This window comes from Corvus moneduloides, chromosome 6 (assembly GCF_009650955.1).
Source record: "Corvus moneduloides isolate bCorMon1 chromosome 6, bCorMon1.pri, whole genome shotgun sequence".
NCBI classification, from domain to species: domain Eukaryota; kingdom Metazoa; phylum Chordata; class Aves; order Passeriformes; family Corvidae; genus Corvus; species Corvus moneduloides.
In genome coordinates this window covers 56138489-56166463 of record NC_045481.1, presented here as the reverse complement: position 1 = coordinate 56166463, position 27975 = coordinate 56138489, and the positions used below count along the sequence as shown (strand labels likewise).

Genomic DNA, 27975 nt, shown 5'->3' with positions numbered 1-27975 from the left:
TATCTAGGAAATGGTGTAAAATTGTCTCTAAAATTTATGCTCTGTATTGCTCCATCTTAATTTTTCCTTGCAGGAAAAGAAAGTCAGAGAAGGAGCAGGATTGTAGTCAGCAATTAAACTTCGTACTACCTAGACCAGCTTAGTGAGCCAATCAAAAAAAAAAAAAAAAAAGATTATTCTCTCACATTTGAAATTAGATTATGTGCCAATTGCTTTATTTTTTACTTTCCACATTGTATATTAATGGGTTAAAGTATAGATTGAATATGAATCTCATGATTGTGTGTCTTAATAATCAGCTGCTGTGGGTTTTTAATGTGTCTTTTAGATGAGCTACTTTTGCCTCACATGAGAAAAATTGATGGTATGCTGAATGACAATAGGAAAAGGCTGCTTTCCAAATTGCACTTGGATCATGCTTTCAAGGTATTCTCTTTCAAATTCTAGGCTTTTAAAAGTGGTGTTTTAAGTAAATCACTGAATGCGAACCATGCAGGCACAGCTTAGAACCCAGAAGGCACATTTGTAACAGAAGTGAATATGGGTTTGAAAGAGATGCTATAAATTTAGTGCTTGTATGTGGCATTTGGAGACCATTTTGTGATGGAGGAGTTTATACTGCAAAGGTAGAGTTCTAGTTTTGCTCCCCATGCTTTCTGGTTCGTTCTCAAGCATTTTTTTTCCTTTAAGCTTTTCAAGTTTGCCAAAAGAAAGTCTGTTTCCTGTCCTTCTAGAGCTTTGGTTAAATGTTTGTATTGCCTAAAAATAAACTTTTACATGAAATAGCTATGCTGTGGAGCAGATGTCTGAACCTCTTTGAAGTAGAGAACATGATCAGAGGAGTTTAAAACCAGGACAGAGGGATGCAAGAACAACTCATGTGTGTGCTCTTTCATGTATCTTCAGCATGGAAAGTTGAGAAAAGTGTGGATAACAAGCCCATATTACAGCAGCTTTGACGTGGTAATAAAAAAACAGGTCTGGATGTGGACAGGGAAGAGAGAAGCCGTACCATCTCAGTAGAGAGAAGGTAAACAGGAGGATAATCACTGTGCTTCCTACTGTTCCCACCCACCCTCCAAGCAACAATGCAGAGTTTGCAAGTGCAGGAAGGTTATTTTCACTCATGGAGTCATTTAGGTTAGAAAAGATCAGTTCCAACCATTAACCCAGCACTGCCAAGTCCACCACAAAACCCTGTCCCAAAGTGCCACATCTGCTGCATGTTTCAGAGACCTCCAGGGATGGTGTCTTCACCACTTCCCTGGGCACCCTGTTCCAGTACTTCATAACCCTTCTGGTGAAGAAATTTTTCCTAATATCCACTCTAAACCTCCCCTAGAACACCATGAGGCCGTTTCCTCTTGTCCTACTGCTTGGGAATAAGACAGCCTTTTGGCAATGTCTATAATCAGACTGATTATTGGTTCTAACAGTTTTGAGGCCAACAGCAGTAAAGCAGGCCTGACTATAAACACCATCAGCCCAAACTTGCTGTTTTGCCACTCTTTCCCTGTCCCCTTATGCCCACAGTACAGAGACACTTGGAGAATTAGTGCTGTCTTTGGAGGGCCGTGAGCTTATTTTTGAGAACTAGGTGAGAGGAGGGAGATAATAACAGACTTGAAAGTTCTGCTCTTTTCCATCATGAAACCTTTTTTCCCCATTCCATTTCTGGTAAGCCTTGTGGGACATGAAGTGGCCTTGTTTCAGGGAGGAGAACACCATCAACCAGTGAAACAGCTGTAATTCACACTATTCTTGGAGTTTTTTAGTGTTAGTTATGCTGTGTTCCCAACAGCTGAACAATTTCTGCCTGCTTGAACAAAATTTCTTGTGGCTTCCTCCTTACAGTAAAAAGGCCTGGGGAGGGCTGTATAATTTTGAATGCACAGAGTCTCAGAGAGGTAGCATATGTTAACACCCCATTTCTGTTCTTCTGTGGTAATAATTTTGTGTTAATAGTTATTAATACTTTGTTTTGACCTGTCGGTGCAGAGAAGATAGGCCAGTTAAGGGAAGATATAAATTTGTAGAATTCTAGTTCCATTCACAGTATACAAAAAGTGAGAGGTAGCCACATTTGATTTTTTTTTTCCTTGACTCCTTGGAGTCCATAGTGAATACAATAGCTTTGCTGTGTGTTCACTTAGAAGCAGATTATGTATCATATTTCTAAAGTTAACTTGAGACTGTATTCCATCATATCATCTGCAAGACTTTAATGAAGTTAATGGATATAAGGAAGGGATCTGCTTGTGATGTCATCTGCAAGATAGAAAACCTTTTATGTTTTTCTTCTGGTGTGACAGTGCCAACTTGTGCCATCCTTGGGTCAATATCTTGGATAAAAATGAAATGCCTACCTCTCATCATAAGTGGTTGCATTGGTTAGGAAAATGTGTAATACTCTCTAAGATACAGGAGGTTTCTGTTCCACCTTTAATCAAATAACTAGTTCAGATGTTAAAGCTGAATGAGGCACTGAAGGAAGCAGTAAATGAAAAATATCATTTGTCATTCACTGGTATCAATCAATTTGAATGATTTTACATTATCTATGTTCTGCATTGATAGGCATGGATTAATTTAATAGTGGTTTTCCACTGGATATAGTTAGTATGGAATGTGTTAGCACTGTATTACAAACCAAAGCAGACACTGAAGTTAGCAGTGAGTGTTTGGTAGTTTTGCCTGTAACATTTTTTATAGTTCTAACATTCATTGCATCCTTTGGGTAAGAGTTTTTATAAACAAAATTATAAAACGTTATTGTTGCTTTATTTGGAGCTCAGTAAGTGAAGCCTCTCAGCTGAATTGTGTAAACTTCATTTGAAAATAATTATCGCTGTTTTGTGTCTCATGCTCCCAGAGATGCAGAAATCACCAGTATTCACTTCCTCATTCCAATTCACATTTGTCTGGTTTAGGACAGTGGTGTGGCTGTGGAACTGTTCTGGTTCTTAGGAATTCTCCAGAGGAGGCCAAAAGTGGCCAGAGCCTCTTGACACTCCAAATCAAACTTGAGGAAGGCTATTATAGTGGATAGCAAAACCAAATAAATCAAACCTGCTAAAGTTGTTCCACTTTGAAAGTATTGTAAGAAAGACTGGATATGGACAGGTTGGCTGGTCAAGGTTACTGCTACCACTGTGCAGGAGATTTAATAGCTGTTTACTGAGAGGTTTGTTTAATAAAGTACAAAATGGCTGATATAGATAAAGAGCTAATAAATTATAGGCAGGGGAGGTTGTTGTAGTCAGGTACTGGTTGTTAAAAGAAAATATAAAAATGGAGTTAATTTAGTATCTTAACCCAATAGTCCCAAGTAAGGTCCTTGAGCTGCAGCATTGATTCATTTTTCCATACGTGTATTTTTCTGCCTCATACTGGAGTGTAATACAAAGATGCATGTTTATTTGACTTGAAACATTCTTTTCAGGGCCAGTTATGTAGCATAGCAGGAGCTGCTAACATAATACTGTATTTATACAACAAAATTGTATTCAAATTTACTCATGCAAATAATGTAGAACTGAAGCTGCCAGAAATGCAGTTCACTCTTGTGAGTTAAAATGTGTTAAACTTCGGCTTTTTTGAACCAGCCTTCTACTTCACTGTGCATAAGCTTTTCTACCTTAGAGATCTTATGAGATGCAATTAGTTTGTAATTTGCAAAATCTGGGACAAAAGCTATGAAGGTATTTAGACATCCAATCCCTGTGTGCCTGACTATGCATTAAATACTTAGAGATCTTCAATTAACTGGGCCTTAGAGATTCTTGGGTAGAAATGGAATGGAAAGCATTTTAGAAGATAAAAATTGCCCTGTGGAGCTTTCCCCCCCTCTCTTTCTAGTGATAGAATCACAGATGTTATTCTGACCTACAGTGAAAGGATCTGCTGGTCTTGAAAAATTACGGTAATCAAGAACAGGTGGTCATGCTTCCCAAACTAGATATGGTTGTATGATCTGATAAAGACACTTTATCAGGTCTTTGTGGAAGAATAAATTTTTTCCTAATAAGCTGCACTCTAAACTCTTCAAAGAAAATGGCCAATTTATCATCAGTGTGGCCATTCTTGATTTTTTTTATAATCCTTTGTCTTTATATGCTCTGTTAAAGAACGCTTTGGAAAACTTCCCTGAACTGACAGTGATCACTCGGGATTCCAAGACAAAGTGCGGAGGAACGTCTGTGTCTAAGATCAAAATGAATGGTAAAGCTTACAACAAGAAAACACTGAGGGCTTCTAAATCAACCACTAAATCAGCACAGGTGAGTGTTCACAGGGTTTGTTGCTGCCACCATCTGACTTGTGCTATGATAACCACATTTATATAAAACACTGCTTCGTGTGTTAGGTGGTTTGGTTGGTTTATCAAAATATAAAATCTTTGAGGGAGGTGCTTCTTCTGTAAAAAGTGAATGTTAAAACCCAACTTTTCAAGGAGTACGTTAAATTTCACGTTAAATGTGAAAGATAGTTTGTCAGCCTCCTGGGCTGTTGCTAGAGAAGCAACAATTTGCCTTCACCATTGCAACTGTAGATCATAGTAATAACAGTTTGCACTTGCTGCAAAGTAAATGATACAATGACTTCTTGATTAGAAAAAAATAATAATGTAAAATCTGAGATCAGATAACACTTCTTAAAAATTCAGTTCTGTCTTTTTCCGTTCTTCATTTTCAATGGCAGAAGGAAGCTGTGTATTTTAAATTAAAAAAAAATAAATTAAAAAGCAACGTGGTAAAAACTTGAGAAGCGCACACTGTTTATTTCCATAGTATGCCTGGAGAACACTCTTAACTAGATTTGGCTTGCTCAGTCTTATCTCCCTGCAGTAAATAGTGGCTTGACAAATGACCTGTACATATAGCTCACACATATTTCTTGCCAAAGTAACCTAATTTTTAGATAAGTCCAGATCAGCCTTCTCAAGCACAAAGTCTGTGTCTTTTGCAATCACAGCCATCAGTCTGGTAGAATAATGGTTAAGCTTTGGTAGTTCTTGCAATACTTCTCGAGAAGGGGTTGTCTTACCCGTTTTGGGCTTGCAGTGCATTCAGGATGACCGAAAGCATTCTCACACCTGGTTTTGATAAAACAACATGGAGAGTGGAGATAGGAGATAATTATGATATGATGTGAATTACAGTTTCCCAGATACGTCACAATAATGATTTGAATGAAGCACTCCTTTTCTGAATTGTTAAAAAAAAAAAAGTCTGTAATGTCTCTTTATCTTTGGTAAATAACATGAATTTTCCTAAAATAATTGTTCTTTTTGCAGGAGTTTACAGTAGATCCAGAAAAAATACAGTTGTATTCTTTGTATCACTCACTCCATCATTACAAATATCACATATATTTAACATGTAAAGAAGAGGTAAGTATTGTTCTCATTTTTTGCATTCATTGAGGGAATTGAGTCCAGCTTGAGAGACTGTTCTCTCCTTCTTGGTAAATGAGTATGAATTGAGGCCTCCTATTTTTATTAATTCTTTATGGCAAACAAAAGGCTACACTGACCGCTTGGGTTGTCCTTAATGGGAACTGCTGTTCAGAACATTCAGATGTGAGGCTTGCAAGATTTGTGGGATTCCCTGAAGTGTTCTTCACTGTTATCCAAAATAAACAAGTGTTATCAGTGTATTTAACTCCTTGGATCTAAAAACTTATTTTTTGCCTTTATTTCTTCTGCAAATCCATGATGGAAATATTTCAGGTAGCAGAAATACAAGAGTTGAGATCTGGCTTAGTTGTTAAGAAATGCATTTTGGGGGACATTACCCTTGTTTTAAAAAGTAAAGGTTTTCTGGCAAAGAAGGCTCATATTTAACTGCAGACTATTACAAAAATGAAAATTCTCCAATTCTGGCTGCCTAACGTGTGTGTGTGCATCTCTCTCCCCCCCTCCTTCTCTTTTTTAAATAGATTTCGTCTGTTCAGAAGACGAGTGCAGATCTAGGCCAGGAAGAGATTGTGCAGCTGTGCATGAAAAACATAAAATGGGTGGAGGATCTTTTTGAAAAGTTTGGTGAACTTTTGAATCGTGTCCAGCAGAAATGCTCCTAACAAAAATGTATCCCAAATCCCACATTTTTCTACAGCACTAACCTGATGGAACAGAAAGCTCAGAGAGAGGCTCTGATTTCTTTTACAATGCCAGACTGCATTCTTGTTCGTAGCCATTTTTATTTCTCTTTATGGAACTTTGTGCCTTGGCTCATGCTAAGGAAAAATGATGCTGCCAAGGAAATCAGTCCTTTGGAGATGGAACTAAACGTAAACCTAACCACATTTTTAACCTGAAGAGTTGTTTTCTATTTTGTAAACTATTGGATAACTTAGTTTTATTTTCAGAAATGTTTTTGACAAGTGATAAAGCATGCACTACATATACTTTTTTTTCTTTTTTATTGCTCAACAGATAACAACACTTAAAATACTACAGATTTTTCCATCCCTGACTAAGTGAGAGAAAAGTCAGCGTTGGGGCGAACTAATTTTTACATGTCTGGCCACCAAATTTAGAGTTTTGTACATTTTGTGAACAGAGCCGGAGTGACATCAGTTTCTGCATACGTATATTGCCATCATAAAATCCAGAAATTTCATTATGCTTTATGGACTCCTTTTACTATTGTCATGTTCGGGAGACTGAACATGGAGTTGGTGCAATCCTATGACTGCTTTTGTGTCAAATTATATTGTAATGAAAGACAATGACCTTAACTATTTTCCCTGTTTTGAAGAAAAAAATATTTTCCTTTATACTGTGGGTTTTTTTTTTCTTTTGGAAAAAAAAATTCAATTGTACATTTTATCTCACTAATAGTTGTATTTTTCACAGAGGAAATATTGTGGTTAAAATTGTTACATGTATCTTTGTAATACACTTTCCATTGTTTTCAGTAAATCCTATTCATTTATATGTTGATTTTATATTGTAAACTATGTATCTCGAGGTAACCCTTTTGTTTATACAGGTTTGCTTCAGTGTTAACCAGAATAATGCATAATGCATACTAGACTAGTTTTGCTTTAAGTGTAGTTGTGTTAGACACTGCAATTATTTTCTGATATGTGAAAATAAATTTCTTACTAAACTAGCACTTGATTAACTGAGAGTTTAAATGAAGAGCTACTACACTTTATCGTGGTCAACAAAGATTGTTGATTGAATAGACTATATGCAGTGTTAAACACAGCCTACATAATTGTTTGTAGAACTGGCAGTTGCAGAGCTGTTCTTTTTTTGGTGCCTTTCAAGTCTTCAGACATCTTTGTAGCTTTTCTCCCCCTCCAGGTTGTTAACAGTTAGTTGTGCCACTAGTCACACTCAGACAATGAATGTAATGGGCTCTAATCAGGAGAACATTTTCTTTAAATTTGCCAATCGAATGCCTTATTGAGTCATTCAGAATGGAGATGTACTCTACTGGCGTCCTAAAAAAAAAGTTATGTTGGTCTTTTTTCAGATAATGTAGAAAAAAACTTCATTCCTTTATCCTTTGACTGCCACTTAGTGCCTTAATTTCAGCCAAGAGAGCAGGGTTCACTATTCATTGGCCAAATGAAATAATGTTCATTGCCATGTGACCTTTTCCCCGTGTTTTGATCCTATTTAGTTGCTAAATATTCATTAGACCGTAGAACTATAAAGAGTTTAATGAATAGATGTGAAAATGAAATTATTTGATCTTGAGTAAGCAAATAGAGGTTTGAGTATTAAAGTATGTACAGAATTTTAGCTGATTAGATTTAGAACCTTGTAGGATGTTTACCATATTTCCAAAGCTTTTCATCCTTAAAAAGCAATAATTCTTTACAATTTGTGTGCAGACTACGATGAACAGAAATGGGTATGTGCCCTTGCCTTTTTTAAAGCCTCTTCCTCGTGGTTTTGCTTTAAAAAGGGAGGTCACTGTCGTGTTAATGACACATTGTGCTACTGCTATGTCTGCAATTATCAAGGAGAGCGAGGTGGGTTTGGGTTTAGGCAGAATATGCAGATTGTTAGAGCAATCATGGAGCTAATTAATTACCAGAGTGAAAAGAAGGGTAGCTGTGGGGGTAAGGAATTTCTATAGTTTCAGTCCTGCTGGGTCTGGCAGGAGCTCGAGTTTATAGGGTGAAACCAAACAGCAGAGTTAGCAGCCTTGGGAGCAATCAGATAAAATGATTTTAATGTAAATGTGCACCCTGGAGGTACGGTAGAAACGTGCCTGGTACACTCTTCCATCACAAGTGGGCATTCCCAAGTTTACTCAGTGCCTTCCCTTACTGGGATGGTTGGCAGTGGGTGTAGATTGATGAGAGGGAGTTACTTGCCCAGGCAGAGTTCTGTAGTCACATTACAGCGATGAGCACAGCACAGCTGGGACATTCCTAGTCTGTAGTTTTAAAAATCATTAGGTACAGACTGAGGGAACAATTGAATTGGCTCCTTGATGATGTAGTAAAGAGCTTGTCAGACTTTGTCTCTCTCACACCCCTTCCTAATATGACTATGAAGCAACGAGTTGAGAGAGTTCTCTGTGCTTTCTAAAAGATTACCACTACTGTGTACTTACTCTAGATTTCTGAATCTAGAATTTAGAAAGCTGCTTTCAGTTCTTAGAAGCTGGAAAAAAGAAGTGAGAGGCTTTTGGAGTAGCTTGTCCCTATTTAAAAAGAAAGTAATTTTAGCAACAACCATTAAAAAATAAAAAGGGGCGGGGGAGCCAGGATGCTCTGCACTGCCATAGAAAGTGACCTGGCTTATTTTTGGCTGTTTTGTTCCCAAGGCCAGTTAAACAAGCACTGTGCCTGTAGAAGACAGGAAAACTCGTGTTGAATTAAAGTAACTGCTCCGGCCTATTAAAGATTAATATAATGGAGCTTCCGTCTTTGTCTTGGGGTGCAAAAATGGTGGCTGGATTGTTAATTTACCAAATTAGAATTAAGAACATGGAACTCTCGTGTGTGTTGAAGGGTCATAAAGCAAAGCAAAGCTTTGTTAGTAGGATTGAAGAGGTTTTTTTATACTGAAGCAAACTTAAAGAAAAAGTCAATGTACAAATTATTTTTTTTGCACAAATACTTTGTTTTGTTGCATTTTAGATAATGAAGTCTGCACCTACACCTCAAATTTTTTCCCCTTGGACTAACTGAGGTCTTCATCCCTTAACATCTGACAGTGGAATTTGAGCACTGATTTGACTGCAAGAGAAGATGCACTAGGAAGGAACAAAGCCCTCCTTAGACTATGAATTAGCAAAACAGGAATGAAACAAATGGCATAATCAGTTATTTGGCTTTTAATTCCACTATCCTTTAGTGTGGCATCCCAATTTACACTGGGTTTGGTTTTATTCAAATACAGCATTTCTCTTAAATGCAGGTTTGCTTTGAGGTGCTACTTCCAAAGTTTTGCTAGCAAAAAATCTGAGACAAAATTGGATTGAGAAATTGTTTCTGAAAACAGCTAAGGACTTTAGGGTCTTTGAGGTTCTGTGGCATGTATTGTATTCATATATTGTCAAAATTAAATACTACTTTTTAAAAAGTCAGATCTTACAGGCTGTCTTCCAAGTAAATGATTTCCATAGGAAATATATTTTAAATATTATTTAAGTATTTACTACTATTTAAAACAATTTTAAAGCAGAAAAGCTAATACTATGGTCACAAAATGTCAGTGTGTCATCAACCATTTCTTATTTCGTTGCCAGCACTTGACATTTGGTCTCTCTTACCCTATTACAAACCTGTGCATTTCACAGTGCACATTCTGCCATATTTTATTATTTAAGCTAATATTAACATGTCATTGGTAATAAATGCATGTTTTTCTGCATATCTGTTCTACATATGGCAAAAATGAAGCTAGGGCTAATTAAGCGACACTTTATGCATTCTTAGTCCAGATTTTCAGGTGGTCCATAATACAATGTATGGAAATGTGAAAAAGGACAGTTTTGTACCATTCATGATGTTATTAACTAAACCCATTAAAGTGAAAACACTTTTTAAACAAAAACCTTATAATGCTTAGTCATTTGTTATTAAAATATTAAGTCTCAAAAAGTTAAGATTGTTGGAAACAAATTGGCAATTTAGACTACATTTTCTGCTTGCAACATGAAGAAATACAGTTTTAGGGTTTGGGGGGGGAGGGGGTTTCCATTATGTTGCCTGAATTGAGTATGTCTGGTTGATCTGGATTTTTTAGTTCTGGGTTCTAAATGTTCTGAATTAATTTGTACGTTATAGCTACCAGATCTTAAACTGCTGTGGTAAGTGAGGAGCCAGACTGTTGGGGTAAGAGAGACTGCTGCTGTGATTCAGGTGGGGTGTACCTCAATTTTAGTATTTTCATTTGTTCTCTTTGCTAGACTAGAATGTCATCTCTATGTACCTTAGAGGCAGAAATGGTGCTCCACAGAGTTTTGGTATTTTTGCCCTCCAGCTACGATGAATTACTCTGGATATTCTTACAACTCTCTTTCCCTCACACAGAGGGCTGAACCCCCATGCTGTGGATATTGTCCATAAGATCCATGGCAGGCCTTCTCTGAGCAGCTTACTTGAACAAAAAGGAGAAGCTGGAGGCTGGAATACTTTTTTTAATGGCTCTCTGTATAAGCTTCCTTGCAAACCAAGGTTGAATATAAAATGAGTCATTTTGCCATGGAGTTGATTGTTGTTTTCTCCAAAAAATACTTTGGGGAGCAGGTAGGCAGAGAATGTCCTGTTGCAGTCCTGAAGATTTTGATGCTGTGTTTCAAATACAACTTTTAATTTATGAAGGTTTTTAAAAAAATAAGAAAGCAAGGCAAGAAGCTGAATGCACACGGCTTTTTAGAAAAGGAAAGCAGCACCTACTATCAGCAGGTTGTGGGTAAGTATCTTAGGTAATCAAAATTACTTGCTCTGAATTAACTGTTTGCCTTTTCCATAGATAACCTAACAAATCTTTGTTTCATTTCTAGAAATTGAAGTACAGAAAACTGTCTTAAAATTCTTTCGATTTGATCTCTTATAAGAATACAGCACTAAATACGGAGAACAAGCTATTTATAAAGGAGAAAAATAAATGGTGAGTCAGGGAAAACAGCAAACAAAATTTCAGGGCTGTACTCTCTCATTTGTCCTGTGTATGTTGTAGGTTTCTGCTTTTAAAAGTTCCACTGGGTATTTTCTTTTCTCTGTGTGTGTTTAATTTTGGTTGATTTTGTTGGTGTTTTTTTAGCTACCTGATGCCCGAAGCATAGAGGGAAGTAGCAGTAACAGCAGAACCCATGAGCAGGACTGAGGGAGCAGCTAAGGCCCTTCATTTTAGTTTTTCATTCAATTTATGAACGAATGAAATCTCTTTTTTACATCTGTTACTTGAAATCTTAAACAATGTAGCCTTCTCAGACTTCAGGACATGTGGTAGCAAGACCTTTTGAGTAAAATTTTGTTGGTCTGCATCATCCTTTCCTTTCTAACTGTGGTGGTTGCTAGTGTGATTTGTCTGTGCATTATTTATGTATCAGATATTTTTGCTGTGGCAACAGAAGGTAAGTGATATGATAATCGAATAAAAGCTGGAGCATCAATGTTTTATTATGTGGTTAGGTCAAATGGGCAACGTGTTCAAAGCTCTGGGAGAATGAGGATTTAGAGCTCTTCCCTAAGTAAAGCAGCTTTGGTGGCTTCTGAAACCATCCAGATTTTTGTTGTTGGTCAGAACGCAGGAATTCCTGTCCCTACAGCTTTCCTAACAAACGACAGTAAGGGAACACTTATTTGTTTCAGTGCAGCGTCCAGCAACTTTGTTTAGACAGCCAGAGAGGTAGTTTGACCACAGTCAAAGGAGTTGGAGAGAGTGCTTATGTGTTCTGTGAGAATCCAAGTGTTGCAATTCTGGAACCAACTGGCTTAAATAAACCCCAGAAACCAGGTATCAAGAAATGCTTGGGCAGGGACTGTTACTTCCTTTTTGACAGGAACTGTACAAGTTCCCTTTGAGTTTAGTGGGGTAATAAAATTCTGCAGGATGCTTCTGGGGCCATTTTCCTATCCTAAACCATGGGCTTGGCAAAATATGGCATAATTGAGTTAGGTGGCCCCAGCACATTGTACAGTAATAGAAAAGGTGAATTGTAGATTCCTGCTTCTGACATACATAAACAATAAGCCTGATTCTCTGCCCTAGAGCATAAATTGCATGCAGCTGTTTTCTAAGAAAATCAAAACAAATGGTGAAAATCAGGAATTCAGTTTTGCTCAGCAAATCCATTTATAGTTCTCACTTTTCTCCCCCCTCACCCCTCAGCTCCTCCTGCCCCATTAAGCTGGTGCCACTAGTGAGTGCTCACTGTGGGAGGAGGAATGTGGAACTTGTCCCTGGTGGATCAGTAGAAGTTACTACCTCACCATGCTTCAGGTGGACATCACTGCTCATCCAGGCTCCCCACAACTACGAACTGGTGAGAGCTGCTCCCCTAACTCTTTCTGAACTTACCTAAAGCGCCTTTCAGTAGTAACACGGGTTAGCGTTTGGGTTTGTGTTGCAACATAGAGGAGTTCACATTCGATCAGGAACTGCACCTCCCAGCTGGTCAGAGAGGGACTTCTGCCGCTTGAATTATTCAAAGTGTCTGATTGCCCTCGCTCATTCTGGCTGAGCAGGTTTCTGGCGTGTAGAGGACAGTGAGCCTTCACTGTTCTGAGAGGAGTCGGTATCCAGACCCCTGTGCCAGAACTCGCCTGGGGATGGTGGAGTCACTCTGTGGTTACAGTGTGTAGTCGCGCTTGAAGTCCCAGGAAACCTCCACTAGAGGGAAAAGCTGAAAAATCCGCTTAGGACAAAATCCTTTTATCTTTATTAAGCCTGATAAATGGGGGCTTGTGACATCACAAGTTGTGTTTGTGGTGACGTTGCTCCATTTCCACTTCCTTACCGCGAGCCACCTCGAGGGCTCGTGTCTGCCCGTGCAGCCGCTGCGTCTCCTCCCGGAGCGCATTCCAGCGGGGGTCAGTGTGCACCAGCACAGGCTCCGCCTGTCGCCTCCCTCCGCCTGTCGCCTCCCTGCCCTGCGCTCGCCGTGCCCTGCCTGCCGTCATCCCGCAGACACATTGGTATTCCAGCCCGGCAATGGAAGGATGGCGCTCCCGAACAATGTGCCCTTTGTCGCCTCAGAGAGTCCGGCACCCAGAAGCTTCTGTCCTGGGAGCTTGTTCATTGTTCCAGTCCCTTCAAAAATGCCAGGGTGGAATCCTTACAGATTTCACTTCGCCATAAAATTCCAGAGCTGCCCTTCACGAGTAAATCGTGCTCTTGCCCAGGCCAGGGGCGCTCTGGAGCAGCCTCTCCGTGGTGGGACCGGTGCTGTGGTTGCTACGGCTTCAGCATTGCCAGATGGCATCACTGTATCCCAGAGGACCTACGCTGTCCTCTTTTTTAATTCAAATGTAGATGGGAAATGGGACTGAGCAGAGTGAATTTGTGAATAACCCTCTCTGCATCCAAAGGGAGAGTGTCCGTCCTCTCCAGCCGGTGGAGCTCAGTCCCGCGCAATCCTCATGCTCTGAGCTACAAATGGCAGAACCTGTCAGTCAGTAATTAGGGAGATTCACTGTGGCAGCTCTGTAATCTGCCTTCAGATCTGTCCAGCTTGTCAAACAGCCCACTGCAATCTGATATTGTGTGAATAGCTGTTCATTTTCTTAAATTTGAGATTACCAGAGAAGAAAGTTTTCCAATTTTTATAGGTCCATTTCATTATTAAAAACCTTTTACATTGGCCTTTGTATCTTCAGGCAATGAAGTAGAGCAGATTTGATAATGCCATGAAAATTGCAGCAATTTCTGTAACAGAAGCTGTTGATTTTCCCTTCCATGAGTATCTCTGTGTGACACTGAACCATATGCTGAACTTTAATTTGTCTCGACATTTGTGAATGGAATGGAGCAACATTTTAAGGGTTACTTTTTATAATGTTCTCCTTTCATCAACTTCACCACTGAAGTGAATACAGGCATTGTTGATATTTAAGTGGGGAAAAAACAGAAGTGTAACTGTTCTAAATAACTGGAATATTTTTCTGAATTTTTATGGTAATTATTAATTGCTATGCTTTTTCAGAAACAGACATAAAGATTGGATTCAACAGATCCTGATGATAATGGCAAAAAAATATGTATATATACATTTAAGCTGTGTTGATATACACTTAATCTTTAAAGCTATATTGTTATGGGAAGACATTTGAAATCTAAAGAATAAAGTTTGGTATAGAAGGAAGAGCCTTCTGACGTGTTTGAGATGTAAGAGAGCCACTTGAAATGCAGAGTTCTATGTTAACCATTCAAAAAAGCGGGATCGAAATTCTTTTGAAAATAAGAAATTGGATGGTATTGTTCTGCAAAAATCCCTCTTTATTTCCCAGTCAATTTTCAGTGACAAGTCAATATCAATTTTGGCATTAAAAATTCGAATAATAACTGGAACACTGGACAATTCTGGGTTTTAGAACAGCTTACGTTCCAACTTTGGTGTTCTTCCAGTTTTTTTTAAAGTTATGAAATGAAAACTTTTTCCTGTGTTTCTTTCAAGAACACAGAACATTTCCCAGTCACTTAACCAAGCATTGATCTGTTGTAGATAAACCAGCAGCACCCCATATTTTCTATTAAGACGCCTCTACCTCTTTTGGACAACACAGCCTCCAACTTTTGTCTTTTTGATAGTGTTCCTGAAATACTTAGTCACACACTCATGTTTTTACTTTGTAAAGTCTTATATCCAATTATATCTCCTTCATTTGTGCCCAGAATACCTGGAAATTACAGGTGCTCTCACTTCCACATCCTGGTTGGCTGCCCAGATTCCAGGTTCATTATGGGAAAAGCTAGACAGCATTTTGCATGGAGGTGTGCATCATTCCTCACTTTGTGAGCTGCAAGTTTCCATTTTGCCTTCTCTCCCTCCATGATCAGACAAGACCTGAATGTGGGTCTTTATCATCATCTTTATCCTTGAACAAACACTTAATTGACATGAGGAAGTTAATCAGCTCCTGAGCAGCAGACGTGCCTGAAATCTTGGCTGTTGAATTTAAATGCTCTCTTTCTGCTTTATACTTCTAATTAAACCCTACAGGTCTTGCATGAGACTCAGAAATTCTTGAAAACTGAAGTTTTTAAATTCTTTAAAACATAACCACTCTCTTGATCCTTTTGTAGGCTGGTAGGAGTATTTCTAGATGACCTGGAAATAAATGAAAATAAATTTTTATTTTGCTGTTCCTTGCTATAGAAGTTCTTTATAACAGTTGCAAAGAATCTGACACAACTGTACAAACTAGGACTTGGTTGCATAATTTGTTAAAAATACATTGGTCTTAAATGATTTTATGAATAAATTATGTTAATTTTGTCTTTGTAATTGGCATTCTCTTGTGCATCCTGTGTTCAGCTTTATGGAGGTTAATTAGGGGAACATGCTATGGAGGGGGAAACCAGATACAGCGAGTTGTACTTTTGTCCTGAGATCTTTCCACCACAGTCTGAGGAATTCCCCCAGCCAAGACCGTCCTGGCTGCACGAGGTTGCACTACTTAAAGTGACTGTATAAAAGTATAAACAAATTATTAAATTGTCAATAATTATATATATATATATATTAATAACTACATAAAAGTCTATCTATCTGTGCTTTAGGAAAGCATTTTATAATTATGTCATTTTAAGAAATACCAAAAGATAGCATTTCTCAAAATCCTTTGATACCAGATACTGTTTGACCACAGCTGTCTGACCAGGCAACACCTACGATCTGCCCCTGCCAAATCTGGGGTGCCAGGGCTGTGGTCACTGGGAGAAAACATGAAGGCAAAGGCAGAAATCCAGGGCAGGCTGCTGATTCTCTGGTAATAAAATACAAGAATAAAAACCTTACAAACTTCTCGATGAGCAGCCCACAGTGCATTGGCTGTGGCTTGCTCTGTTCCCTGCAAGCAGTGTTTTGGCAAATCATTCTCCAACGTAAGGTGCAAAGTTCTCAACTGATTGGTGCACCTCCTATTTGAAAATGTGGGTTTAAATTCTCTCAAGATTAGTGAACCATTGCAGAAGGATTGACTGCATTGCTTTATTTCAATAACTGTGCAAAAGTAAAATGATTTTTGAAAGTGAAAATGAACTCTGGCATTTACTGATTTGCAGTTATGTTTTGGCAATGCATCAAAAAGTCTAGCATCAAACTGCTACAAAAGCAGGCAATAATAAAATAGTGCATCATGGAAATCCCCACTGACCTATGCATTTTATGTTATTTTACTGTGTTCTTATTGGCACCTGTGAATCAGGCCTACCTTTTTTTTTTAATCATCTTCCCTTCTTTCCCCAAGAAAGAAATCTCTCTCAGGCACTTCCTATTGTTGAGGGAACAAGATGAACTTTCATTTTCATAGGCTGGCATTTTGCTACAGCTTGAATAGATTCCTTTTTCTCTGTGCCCAGAGAATTAAGACTTCCTCATCTGAAAAACTTCACAAAAACTTCCACTTTTAGAACTCCCTTTATTAAATACTGTACTGCTCAGGCAATGAGACATGAAGAAATGTTTGTCTGCCACAGGTCTGTGGTCCCTAGTTGCCTGTAGTAATTTTTCACAGCTTCAAATGAAGTGCATTATCTATTTATTTGCATACAATGAACAAACTTGCAGTGCCTTACCTGTAAGCATGACAAATGGGGATAAAAGAAGGCTGCCCTGAGCTTCAGTGGATAGCAGACATCCTGCATTTACACCTGCTAGCTCAGAATTTCACGTAGAACAGGCTAAAGTTCAATAATCTGATGACTCAGAGTGAATTTTTGAATCACTTGTAACACTGTATTATTTGGCCTTTAATGTGCATTGCATACTTCTGAGTCTGTGTATCATGGAGATCAATTTGGCTTTGTCTGTTCCTATGGAAATCAGTCCAAAAACCATGAATGATTTTATGTTGTTCTAAAACACTTCCACTGAGTAAAAATATCAAAATATTTTATACTTAGTAGAGAATTATGTTGGATCTCACAGCAGTTTGCTGCAGGTGGTAGAAAAACCACTTACTACTCTGAAAATGAATTTATTATTTCATTTCCTTGCAATGAGAAATGCCAGCTGCTATAATAAACAGCTCATAAAAGACATCACAGGGAAACTTCAACCACATGTGGTGTTCAAGCTGTGTGTCCCACAATAACAGCCAAGGACAGGGTTCGGGTGTTCAGCCATGGCCATGTACAAGGCCTGTGCTCAGGTTAACCCACAGAAACAGATCTGACCAGTTTGGGGTTTTAAATGACACAGGAAATACAGGGGAAATAAAGAAAGATAATTGATTAAGAGACAAATTAAGAGAGACATGAAGCTCCCAGAGTGGGTGCACCTGAGGACAATGAGGGCGATTGGGGGACTGGAGAATCTCTCTAACAAGGAAAGGCTGAGGGAGTTGGGCCTGTTCAGCCTTGAGAAGAGAACAGAGAGGGGATCTCATCCATGCATATAAATATCTAAAGCCAAGAGGATGGAGCCAGGCACTTCTCATTGGTGCCAAGCAATAGGACAAGAATGGGCAGAAACTGATCCACAGGAAGTTCCACCTAAACCTGAGGAAGAACTTCTTCGCTGTGCAGTGACTGAGCACTGGGACACATTGCCCAGGGAGGCTGTGGAGTCACCTCCCTGAGATATTTCAGAACCATCCGGACACAATCCTGTGCCATGTGCTCTGGGGTGGCCCTGCTTGAGCAGAGAGGCTGGACCAGGTGTCCCACTGTGGTCCTGACCCACCTGGGATTCTGTGAAATCTCTTGCCTGTGTGTCAGAGCACAGTGCCCCATCCAGGACCAGTGGTGCTCTCACACCAGGGCCATGACCTCGAGTAGCATCAGCTCTCTGCAACATTTCCCCCTTTCCCACAGCAGCCACTTCCTATGGACCCACCAGCCTTATCTGGAATACTGTGTCCAGTTCTGGGGCTCCTCAGTACAAAATAGACATGGAGCTACTGGAGAGGGTCTAGTGGAGGGTCACAAGATGATGAGGGGTCTGGAGTCTCTCTCTTAAGAGGACAGACTGCAGGATCTGAGCTTGTTTAGTCTGGAGAAGACTGAGGGGATCTCATCAATGCATGTAAACATCTCAAAGGCAGGTAACAAGAGGATGGTATCAGGCTCTTTTCGGTGCTACCCAGTAACAGGATGAGGAGCAATAGCCATAAAATAAAAAACAAGAAGCTCCACCTCGATATAAGGAAAAACTTTCCATCAAAAGTAGTAGCTCACTGGAACAGGCATTCCAAACCCACCCGAACGCATGCCTGTATCACCTGCTCCGGGTGACCTCGGCAGGGGGATTAGGCTGTACGATCTCCAGACATCCCTTCTGTCCCTGACCCGTTTCCCGTAATTGCTCACAGAAACGATACCGCTCTGGCAGCAGATCAGGCAGTGCCTGGGCGGTCGCTGCCCTTTCTGCCCCGGGCCCGGGCACCGCCCACGGGCGTGGGCGCGGCGGCTCCGCCCCCGCGGGCTCCCTGTGCCGCGGGCCCGCCGGGCGCGGCAGATGCGTGGAGCTGGCGCTTGCCATGGCCACGGTGCGGGAGAAGGCGGCGGCTCTGAGTCTCAGCGAGGTCTGCAGCCCCGCCGCCAGGCCGCCGGGTATGGCCGCAGGGCACCGGTACTGGGAGCAGCGGGGAGCGGGACGGGGTCTGGTGGGAGCGGGAGCGGGAGGAGCCGGCTGCCCGCAGCCCGGGATCGATGGGATGGACGGGGCGGCTCTGCCTGCTGCAGGATGGGGGTGGCCGGCGGTGGCAGCTCCGCTCGGCGCCTTTCCCGGCTCCGCCGAGGTTCAAAAGTTGGCCGCGCTCCGGCGCCGCGAGCCGCTTCCGTCCGGGGGCCCCGTCCCGGCTGCGCGCCCGCTCCGCGCCCGGGAGAGCGCGGGGCCCGTGCCCTGCCCGCGGAGCTGCGGGCCCCTCCCTGTCCCCAGCGCGGGTTAAGAGCAGGTGCCTCGGTAGCGCAGCGTAAGAGCTGAATGGGCGCTCGCTGGGAACCGGTTTTGCCCTTTTTCTTTCCCTAGCTTGAGCACCTTAACTTTGTGGGAACTTGTAGCCTTAATGCCACGCTTAATAGCGCTTCCCTCAGAAAAGATCTGAAGGCTCTGAGTGTGTAAGGAAGAAGTAATAAAGCCGTGAGTAGTAGTTAAAGCATTGCAGGTTGTACGTGTTGGAATTTATTCTAGCGACAGCGTTGTTGTGTGTCGGGTGGTGTCGCGTTCGGGGGTTGTTTCCTCCCAAAGAGCAAAGTTGGCTGTTGGAATGTACGGCTGGAAGCGAATTCTGTGTTCGTTGCGTTTGTTCTGCCTTCTTGAAGGTGTTATCAGGTTAAAGTATCAGCAATTGTGTACCTTGTCTGTCTCGTACTTTTAAAGCTTTGGAGGTTCTGGGAGATTTCTATCTTGGCTGGTTCAATGCTGTGTATTAAAAAGCTGCTTTGTTTTTTTCCCTGATATGAATCTTTTCAGAAAGATAACTGTTGCTGTCCTTCTTAAGTGTAGGTGTGTTCAAATGGCATTGTGTTCCTTGCTTTCTCTCCCTCTTCCCAGTCTTTACTGCCCCTCTACCTTTCCTTTTCCCCTTGCTAATTTGCCAATTTCTGGGCTTTCTGGTAGCTGGGGATCAGCTGGAAACTGCTGCCTCAAATTGGAATTCTCTAACTAAAGCCACTTGAGACTAAACAGAACAGAAGAAAACACCTCCTCATCTCTGTGGAAAATGCTCATGGTTCTATGTTCCAGAAGGAGTTGCATGTTGTTGTTTTTTTTCAAACACTGCATCGCACTGTTAATTCATTTGGTTTGAGGTCTGTCACAATCCCAGATGGCTTTCTGGAGGATTGCTGCCAACTCCTGCTTCCATATTTTGTCCTTCAGCTTTTGATTTCTGTCTTCTTCCTCTGCTTTCACTCTTAGTAAATTATTCATCTGACCTACTGAAAAACATATTCTAATTCTAGCCTCTCTGGTGGCTGCAGCTCTCCCCACTTAGGTGCCACCTGCGAACTTAGTGTATTTTTAAGTCCTTGTGGAGGCTGAGTGTAGCCTCAGGTCAAACTGTTGGCTGCTGGCATTTTATTCTAATCAGACTGGTAAATGAGTAATAGTTCAGTGGTTTCACTGGGGGAGGGAAGACAGATTGGCTCACGGAAGTGGCTTTGGGTGCACAGAGCTGAGGTCTCCACTGGAGCCGAGGTGGCACAGGGCTGTCTGGTGGGATAAATACTGAGTGAGTGGCATCTCAAGAGAATCCGTGGACTTTCTAGTGGTGTGCTAAGCACTGATGTCAGGTAGCTTGCGTGTAAGCACAGTCCTGTAGGAAACAAGGTTCTGATGTGTCTCTTTATCCCTGCTTCCCTCTTCCCTGCCCAGCTGTGTTGCTGTTAGTGGAGGAACGGGGGAGTTACGAGTACATACAGCTGGTTTGCGGTTGTGAGACCTGTGTGCTTAGCACTGGTTCTGCAAGGGTAACCATTAGGTGACCGAGGGACACACAAAAGGACACTGTCAAAGTGAGAGGCTGAAAAAACAGGAACTCCTGGTTGCAAAGCTTTAGGCTGGTGTAGCAAGAGGAACCACCAAAGAGAGAGAGGGAGACAGTGGTACAGAGCAGACAGACTTGCTAAGGGAGTAACAAAGTGTTAATGTCTGAGCAACCCAAGCCAAAGTGGAAGTCTCAAAGATTTTTAAATCCTTACGAGGTTCATGAAAGCTGGAAGGCAGAAAGGGGCTGTTCTCTGTGACTGCAGCATGAATTCAGCCTTTGTCTCTGTTCTCAGGCTTTAGCTTGGCGCAGAAGCCGTTTGGAGCGACGTTCGTCTGGAGCAGCATTATCAGCGCTCTTCAAACTCAAGTGGAAGTGAAAAAGCGCCGCCAGAACCTGAAGTGTTACCATGACTGTTTCATTGGTTCAGATGCTGTGGATGTTGTCTTTGCCCATCTTCTTCAGAACAAGTATTTTGGGGACGTGGATATTTCCCGGGCTAAGGTGGTGCGCGTGTGCCAAGCGCTGATGGATTGCAAAGTGTTTGAGGCTGTCTCAACGAGGGTCTTTGGGAAAGACAAACGCTCTGTGTTTGAAGACAGCAGCAGCAGCCTCTACAGATTCACAAATACCTCGAACCAGCCAGAGCTTGAGAAAGATTACCAGCAGTGTACCCCACAGAGGTTAGTACATGGAGGTGAAGAGAGGAAATTTTTTACAAGAGGAAAATATTGCGTATTCTGGGGGAGAGAAAAGAAAACTTGTACATTTACAGGGTAAAAATAGACACTGCATAGATGTTTGTGGGTGGAAGACAGGTAGGAAAGAGCAATTTGAAGAGAGTAAATCACTCGGCCTACATGGTTACTTGTTTTCTCTGTCTGTTATCACATAGCCTTGGGGGAGGGAGGTGAGAGGGTAGAAATTAAGTGCATTTACATACTGATCTAAATCAATATAACCGACTGGAATTCAGGTGCATCAAACAGACTAATGCAACAGGGCAGTCTTTAGTCACTGCACATCTAGCTCTGGCATAAACCAGTAATCCATGCAACTTCTAAGGAAAAATTGTTTTCTCCTTTCATCATCTTTGCTTCACCACACTTCAAATTTAGCTCTTTTTTTAGCTGTTTCTTTATGCATGTATGACTTGTTCCCAGGCAGGGTAGCAGGCTGTTCTGCTGTTATGCTATTGCACACCATCCTAGAACCAGAGGGAAGTGCAATGGTGAAGTTTTGTTTCCCTGTCTCTTTAGGAGCAGGCAAAGAAAATCCTGCTACTAACTAAACCCTCGCAAAACAGAACATGCAGATGCCGCTTTGCCGAATAACTTCTCTTAAACTGTTTTTGTTGAGTGTTCATCTCTTCACTTACTCTGACGTATTCTTACAAGAAACTACATGGATGTGTTTAACGCAGTAGTTTTAGGAATGTGCACTTTTGAAAACTGTAATTAGTATTGACCCAAAATGGAAATGCCCTATTCGATTGACATGTTCATGTGAGTAGCAAATGTGAACTTGAGTGCAGCAACCCTGATGAAAAAAGTAGAGGAACAGAGATTAAAAATATTTCCTTTGTCCTGCTTCTCCCCTGTCTCCCAGTAGCTTGTTCTGTCCTAAAGCAAGCTGTCCCAACTCTTTATTTAACGTGACAAATGAAAACCACTTTAATTATGTGTGATATTTAAAAATACTTTCATCACAAGAGCTGTTAAAGTAAGACTTATAATATATTGAACAAACAGTCATTAAACAAGATTATTCCTGTTTTATTAGTGTAGAATGAAGGTGTTTTTCTTCTGGGCAGGGCACAGATCCATCAGGCTACATTTCTTCATTTAGTGAAAGTAATAGATCTATTGATACATGCAGCTTGTCACATCCAAGTCAAAGATACTGGACATCAAAGAGGTTTTGCAGTGCCCTGAAACAAAGGAGCTGTGGGAATTGAAATGACACAGCCATACTTGGAGGAACAGTAATTTTGTGGCTTGAGTGGTTCTGTTACATGCAAATAATTTTTGAAGGTATCATACATTCTCCTGGGTGCTATGGACAGAGGAAGTGTCAGGCAGGGGAGAGGAAGGGGAAGATTATGTAAATATCTGTATAGGAGAAAAATGTTAATCTTGGGACAGTTAGCTAAATCTGTATGTTGCATTATATGTTTGGTTATCCATATATTTGGTTATAGGTATATATAAAAACTGTTTTTGGTCTCAGATATGAGAAGAGCGTGTTGTTCCACTCTACTCCATTCAAACCAGAAAGCTTGGAGGATCTTTGGGTAAACCTGAGTCTAAAGCCTGCAAACAGCCCTCAAGTGAACATCTCAGATAGCTTGTCCCGTCGAGGTAAGCCAAATAACGTCACAGTCATTTGTTTGTGGCAGAAGGAAGGTACATCTGTAGGACTGGGAAGGCTTAACGCCCCTCAGGTTGGAGAGGGAGGCAAACTGGCACTCACAGTAATTTTGTTTGAACACCCGGTCATGAAAAGGCAAATTACATTTGTTGCAGGCTTGCCTTCTGCCTTTTTATCTCATCAGAAAAGAGGCATTATCTCTTGATTGAAATAAATCAGTGTTGAATTTTGTGGAGAAGAATACCCAATGTATAGAGCTTGATTTGAGTTAGAAATATTCGTAATATTCGGTTACCTGCACTGCTTGTGTGCTTGTTTTAGTCAGGGCAAATAGTTGGCTGTTAGCTAGAAGTGAATTGTGTGTCTGCACATCCAGCACTCCTTCAGTATTGTGTGAAACTATTCTTGACAATTTATGTCTTGTCTTTCAGACCAAACTATGATCTAATGTGTTTTTTCCTTTGGTTAAAAGTGCTAATGCATCCTAGGAAGTGTGGTTCCAGCATACAGAAATATTCAAGGAAGATGTGATAAGGAGAGTGTCACTGTTGCACTTTTTTTCCATCCCTTATCTAGAGCAAAGTCTGTTTGCAAATTAGAGCACAAAGAGTGTAAGGCACTTCAGACTTATCTGAAAAGCAGTTCTCCCACACTTGTAGTTAACTAAACAAATGGGTAATTCTTGCCTTTTCTGGCGATAAAAGGCACTTCAAGCTGATAAGCGCCACATGCTTTGCTACTGCAAGTCTCTATTTTGGTAAAATTACTCTGTTAGGTTAGGCCTGATGGGAGGAAGGGGAGTTATCTTTCTTGTGATCAGTTTTTGCACATGCTGAGTCTCCATGTGCTTTGTGTACCCACCCTCCCCAGTTATTAATGAAGTGTGGCAAGAACAAACAATTGCTCGCCTGCTGCAGCTGGTAGACCTCCCTCTCCTGGAGTCTCTGCTTGAGCACCAGGAGATCAGACCTCAGCCTCCACAGCCCAGGAAGGCACCTGGATATGTCATCACGAGTAACTACCTGGACAGAGAGATTCTCAAGGCTTTCAGTGACTCACAGTAAGTATTCATTGCTCTCCTTTGCAGTTCTAAAACTTTTCTGCTTTCAGGGGAATGTAGAGCACAGTTTGTCTTTGGGGAGAAATGGTATAGTCTCAGTCCTGCAGAAAGGATGTGAGTAGGCACTTTTTTCCCTGTTGGACTTGACTGGAATAACTGGAAAATAACAATTGCTTAGTGAGAATTTCTGCTGAACACTGGGATGGTTTTTGAATGCAATGACAGTAGTTGATGGTATTCAGAGGAGAAATTCCTTGCTACATTGAGGGAGGAATAGAGGTTTTATAATCATCATGAAAGTTTTTCCTAGAGACATCGCTTCTGAGGAACCAGTTTAGTTCCTCCTACTGTATTCAATGAGCTAAGAATGCTGAACTTGAAACTTGCATAGAGTTAAAAACATTCTCTGAAAAACTTGTACCAGTCTGAATCAGATCAAGGTTCATGTTTCTGTTTATCTAGCAATAATTGTGTCCTTATCTAACAGTAGAGGATATGACTGACTTTGGGTTTTACTGCTTGTGACTGTTTACTTGTGGGTTACTAATTTTTCATCTTGATTAAATACATAACAGAGAGGCTTATGACTGTGATCTACCTCAGTGTGTCAGGTGAAGTGTCTTGTGTGTGTGAATTTCTGGTGGGTTTAAGAGCCTAGACATGCAGTTTTCACTGTGATGGAGGAACCAGTCTACCTGCTTTCTGTGGAAAGCATTGCAGCCAGCTCTGAAGGGCATCCACAATTAAAGCTGCAAACCTAAACCCCTCTGTCTTCCAGGACAGATGAGTGGCTCTCGGCAGCAATTGATTGCTTGGAATATCTTCCTGATCATATGGTGGTAGATATTAGCAGGAACCTGCCTGATCAGCCAGACAAAGCAGATACCTGGAAGCTGCTGCTGTTTGACAACATTGGTAGATACTACAGCCAAAAAAAGGAGCCCCTGTTAAGCCATGCATCTGAAATTCATTTAGGAATTGCAGAACTCCTAGGTAAGTAAAATAGAGCTGTGTTCCAATGCTTTTGTGAGATATGTACTGAGAAAATGAGTATTTACTTCAGGAGCCAAGATTAAGGGCTGACTTCTGTGAGGATTTTTTGTTGTTTTGTTTTTGTTTGGTTGGGGGTTTTTTTGTTTGGTTGTTTGGTTTTTTTTTTTTTTTTTTTTTTTTAATTTCTAGTCATAAAGATTGTTCTTTGGAATTTTGGTTCTGACTGTATGCAGTTCTGTAATAGTTGTTCAGGTCTATGTAGAATGGCTGTGAAACCAGAGTGCTATAATTTGGTACTAGCTGGTATCCATGGAAGTTAGATATCCATGGGACATGGAATATAAATGTAGCCTAATAGTAAATATTTAGGCTGTAAGAGCTAAACTGAAAGCTGTGTGGATGCTTTGTACCCCATTCACAACTTCTCCTTTTTTACCCATAAATGTTTCTTAAATTTTGTTTAGACAGCATTTCAGAAAGCTTTTGGTGTTTTAGTTCTCAATTAAGGTCTCATCTCTGATCTCCTTATTTTTCATAGTTCTCTGCCTTGATTATTCTTCTTGTTCCACGTTCATTGGAATACTTTGCATTTATATCCCATTCTTCCTCTCTACATGGTAAAGGATATTAGTACAACCTACTTCATTTAAACAATTCACACATCTAAAATGGCTATTCTGCATAGTAAAGCAAATTAAAACTTAGCAAAGTTCCACAAAGTGATTTGCAATTAACTCATCAAATTAACCCATGTATCTAGGACATATTGCTCAGTTTTTGAGAGATCTTTATTAACACAAGTAGAGGTCATTCATTTTTTTTGATAGAACCATTTTCCTTTTTCAGTATTTCACATCCCATTTAAGATGGCCGACCTGTAATTGAACTTAATTACAAGGGAGCTTAAATGCCAGGCTGAACGCCTGTGTGTGGGATGTTGTCAGAGAGTTTGCAAGCAACTCCCATCAACCTGGGAGAAGGTTTTGTGAGCATGAATTGCTGTGTTTGGCCAGTTCTGTTTAGAGAGATGGGCATCCCTTCAATGGCTAATTTAGGTGTTTTATGGTAACATTTTTTTAAATGAATATGGCAGCAGATACCTTTCTCTCTCCCCAGTGAATGGGAAGATGGAGCAATCTTTAGAAGCTGTTCAACTCTATTTGAAACTCCTAGACAGCCAAGTCAGGGAGGAGTTCAGGAGACTGCTGTACTTCATGGCTGTTGCAGCACATCATTCTGAGTTCAAACTACAGAAGGAGGTAAGTGTGCATTCTTAAGAGTTGCTTTACTCTTACTGAAATCCAGAGGTCCCAGGTACTGGTCAGAAAACACCTTTGTAGCTTAAATTTCTGACTACAGGAAAAACAATGACTCAGAACGGTGATGCCCTTCCTAATGGGGGAGATTAACTCTCCTCTTTTGGTCATTATTTCACTTTGTTCTTTAGAGTGACAACAGGATGGTTGTGAAAAGAACGTTCTCTAAAGCTATTATCAACAATAAAAACTTATCCAGAGGGAAAACTGACCTCCTGATCTTGTTCCTTGTGGACAACCAAAGAGATGTGTTAAAGGTAAGAGCTAGAAAATGGCCAGGTTTTGGTTATCTGGTATGCTCATGGAGAACTGCCTTCTCTAAGCTGCTGTTGCGTTGTCCTCTCTTTCTGTTCAAGGTCCCAGGGGCACTGCACAAAATGGTCAGCAATAAACTGCTGGCTCTGCAGAAAGGCCAGGATCCCAGTAAGATAACAGGTAACACCTCACACTGAGCTTTTTCATCTTGTCCTGTCCCCAGATGGGAAATGGGTGATGCAAAAGGCCTTGCTGCAACAATGACTGATGTGATCTAAAGGAGGGTGGGTCTGTAGAATCTCGAGGGTGGGTGGAGTGTGGTGATAATCCTCTGAATGTCTCACGTTTCCTTTCAGGTTATACCTTTTGTCAAAAACTTGATGAAAGAGAGTATCGCTCCAACACAGAGAAGACCACAAAAGACGAGCTATTATCTCTGCTGAAAGCTATTGATGAAGATTCAAAGCTCTCTGACAAAGAGAGAAAGAGGCTGCTAGGTCAGTTTCATAGTAGTAATCCAAGTATTTTTATGCAGTATTTTGGAGACAGAGTTACTAATATGTGTGTGTGAGACTTTAAATATTGATTACTTTGTATAGCCCAGCATTGAAAACACTAATATATTTGTAAATCTTTTATATTCATGTATCTGCCTAATAAAATTATTTTGTGGAAATGGATGGAACTTATGCAATTATTACCAAAGCCAACAGTACCTGAGTTTAGTCTGTATTTCTAGTTTAGCTTTTCTCCTTCTTAATCATTATAGGACCAAAATAATCCTTCCTTTTCCTCCCCACAAGCCAAGTCTATTGACTCCCTCTATTCAAGTATCAAAATCACTGAGATGGAAGACGCCATGAATGAGATCTCTCTGCCACCTTTTGTCCCAGCACCAAATTTTGTGCTTAACGCTTTTTTTTTCTTTTCTAATTTGCCTTGGATTGTGTGACTGTCACATAGCATTGATCTTTGACTTGCTGTGTGCTTGGAGAGAGCTGAAAAACATGTTCTGCTTGATATTGCACAGCTTTTCTTCAGGCTTGCCAGCTAACTAACCTATCTATGTGTGTGACAAATTACTGCACTGTTTGAAGGCCAAATGGCACCATATTGAGGAGTTGGCTCTCCTGGGATGGTAAAGTCAGTCTGGATTTTTAAGTCTGGCTTTGGTTGCCACAGGATGTAATGTTTGTGGCTGGTTATCTTCATGCCTGCGGTGTTAACTCTGTCTGTAACTCTTACTGATGGCACCAGCTGTAGTTAGAAAAGTGGTGGAGCAAATGAAGGGCCTTTGGCTTTTCTTGTGGCATTTCTTATTCATGTCTGGTCCACAATGGAAATCCCAAGCTTTGCAACACAGGCAACTACAAGCACATATATATATATATAGAGAGAGAGAGAGAG

At 40.7% G+C, this 27975-nt stretch overlaps 2 protein-coding genes across 5 annotated transcripts in view; both read left to right on the top strand.

Annotated features, from left to right (window-relative positions):
- Nucleotides 1-10025, top strand: part of QSER1 (glutamine and serine rich 1) — a 44308-nt gene extending 34283 nt beyond the window's left edge. The window contains exons 10-13 of the mRNA XM_032110974.1: nucleotides 329-426; nucleotides 4128-4280; nucleotides 5297-5392; nucleotides 5941-10025. Of these exons, the coding sequence (XP_031966865.1) occupies nucleotides 329-426; nucleotides 4128-4280; nucleotides 5297-5392; nucleotides 5941-6081 (488 nt within the window). The 3' untranslated portion in view covers nucleotides 6082-10025. The remainder of the gene's footprint in view (nucleotides 1-328; nucleotides 427-4127; nucleotides 4281-5296; nucleotides 5393-5940) is intronic.
- Nucleotides 10026-10179: 154 nt separating this feature from the next.
- Nucleotides 10180-27248, top strand: DEPDC7 (DEP domain containing 7). Of its 4 annotated transcripts, XM_032110978.1 has the most exons (10): nucleotides 10180-11089; nucleotides 12314-12467; nucleotides 20870-21257; nucleotides 22804-22934; nucleotides 23815-24004; nucleotides 24783-24997; nucleotides 26114-26256; nucleotides 26445-26570; nucleotides 26670-26748; nucleotides 26925-27248. In XM_032110978.1, exons 2-10 carry the CDS (start codon nucleotides 12416-12418, stop codon nucleotides 27137-27139), a joined length of 1539 nt encoding a protein of 512 aa, XP_031966869.1. In that variant the 5' UTR covers nucleotides 10180-11089; nucleotides 12314-12415; the 3' UTR covers nucleotides 27140-27248. The 4 variants fall into 4 exon arrangements, with proteins under 4 accessions (XP_031966869.1, XP_031966867.1, XP_031966866.1 ...); XM_032110976.1 differs by having other exon boundaries at nucleotides 10180-12467; XM_032110975.1 differs by lacking the exons at nucleotides 10180-11089; nucleotides 12314-12467 and adding an exon at nucleotides 18577-18697.
- The last annotated feature ends 727 nt before the right edge of the window (nucleotides 27249-27975 follow it).

What these genes read in the sequence shown, in the direction of transcription:
- DEPDC7 (XM_032110975.1), top strand. Translation starts at nt 18,625, where the DNA reads ATGGCCACGGTGCGGGAGAAGGCGGCGGCTCTGAGTCTCAGCGAGGTC. An exon ending in AGATAGCTTGTCCCGTCGAG is followed by an intron (nt 22,935 to 23,814) that starts GTAAGCCAAATA and finishes CACCCTCCCCAG; the next exon opens with TTATTAATGAAGTGTGGCAA. An exon ending in GGATCCCAGTAAGATAACAG is followed by an intron (nt 26,749 to 26,924) that starts GTAACACCTCAC and finishes GTTTCCTTTCAG; the next exon opens with GTTATACCTTTTGTCAAAAA.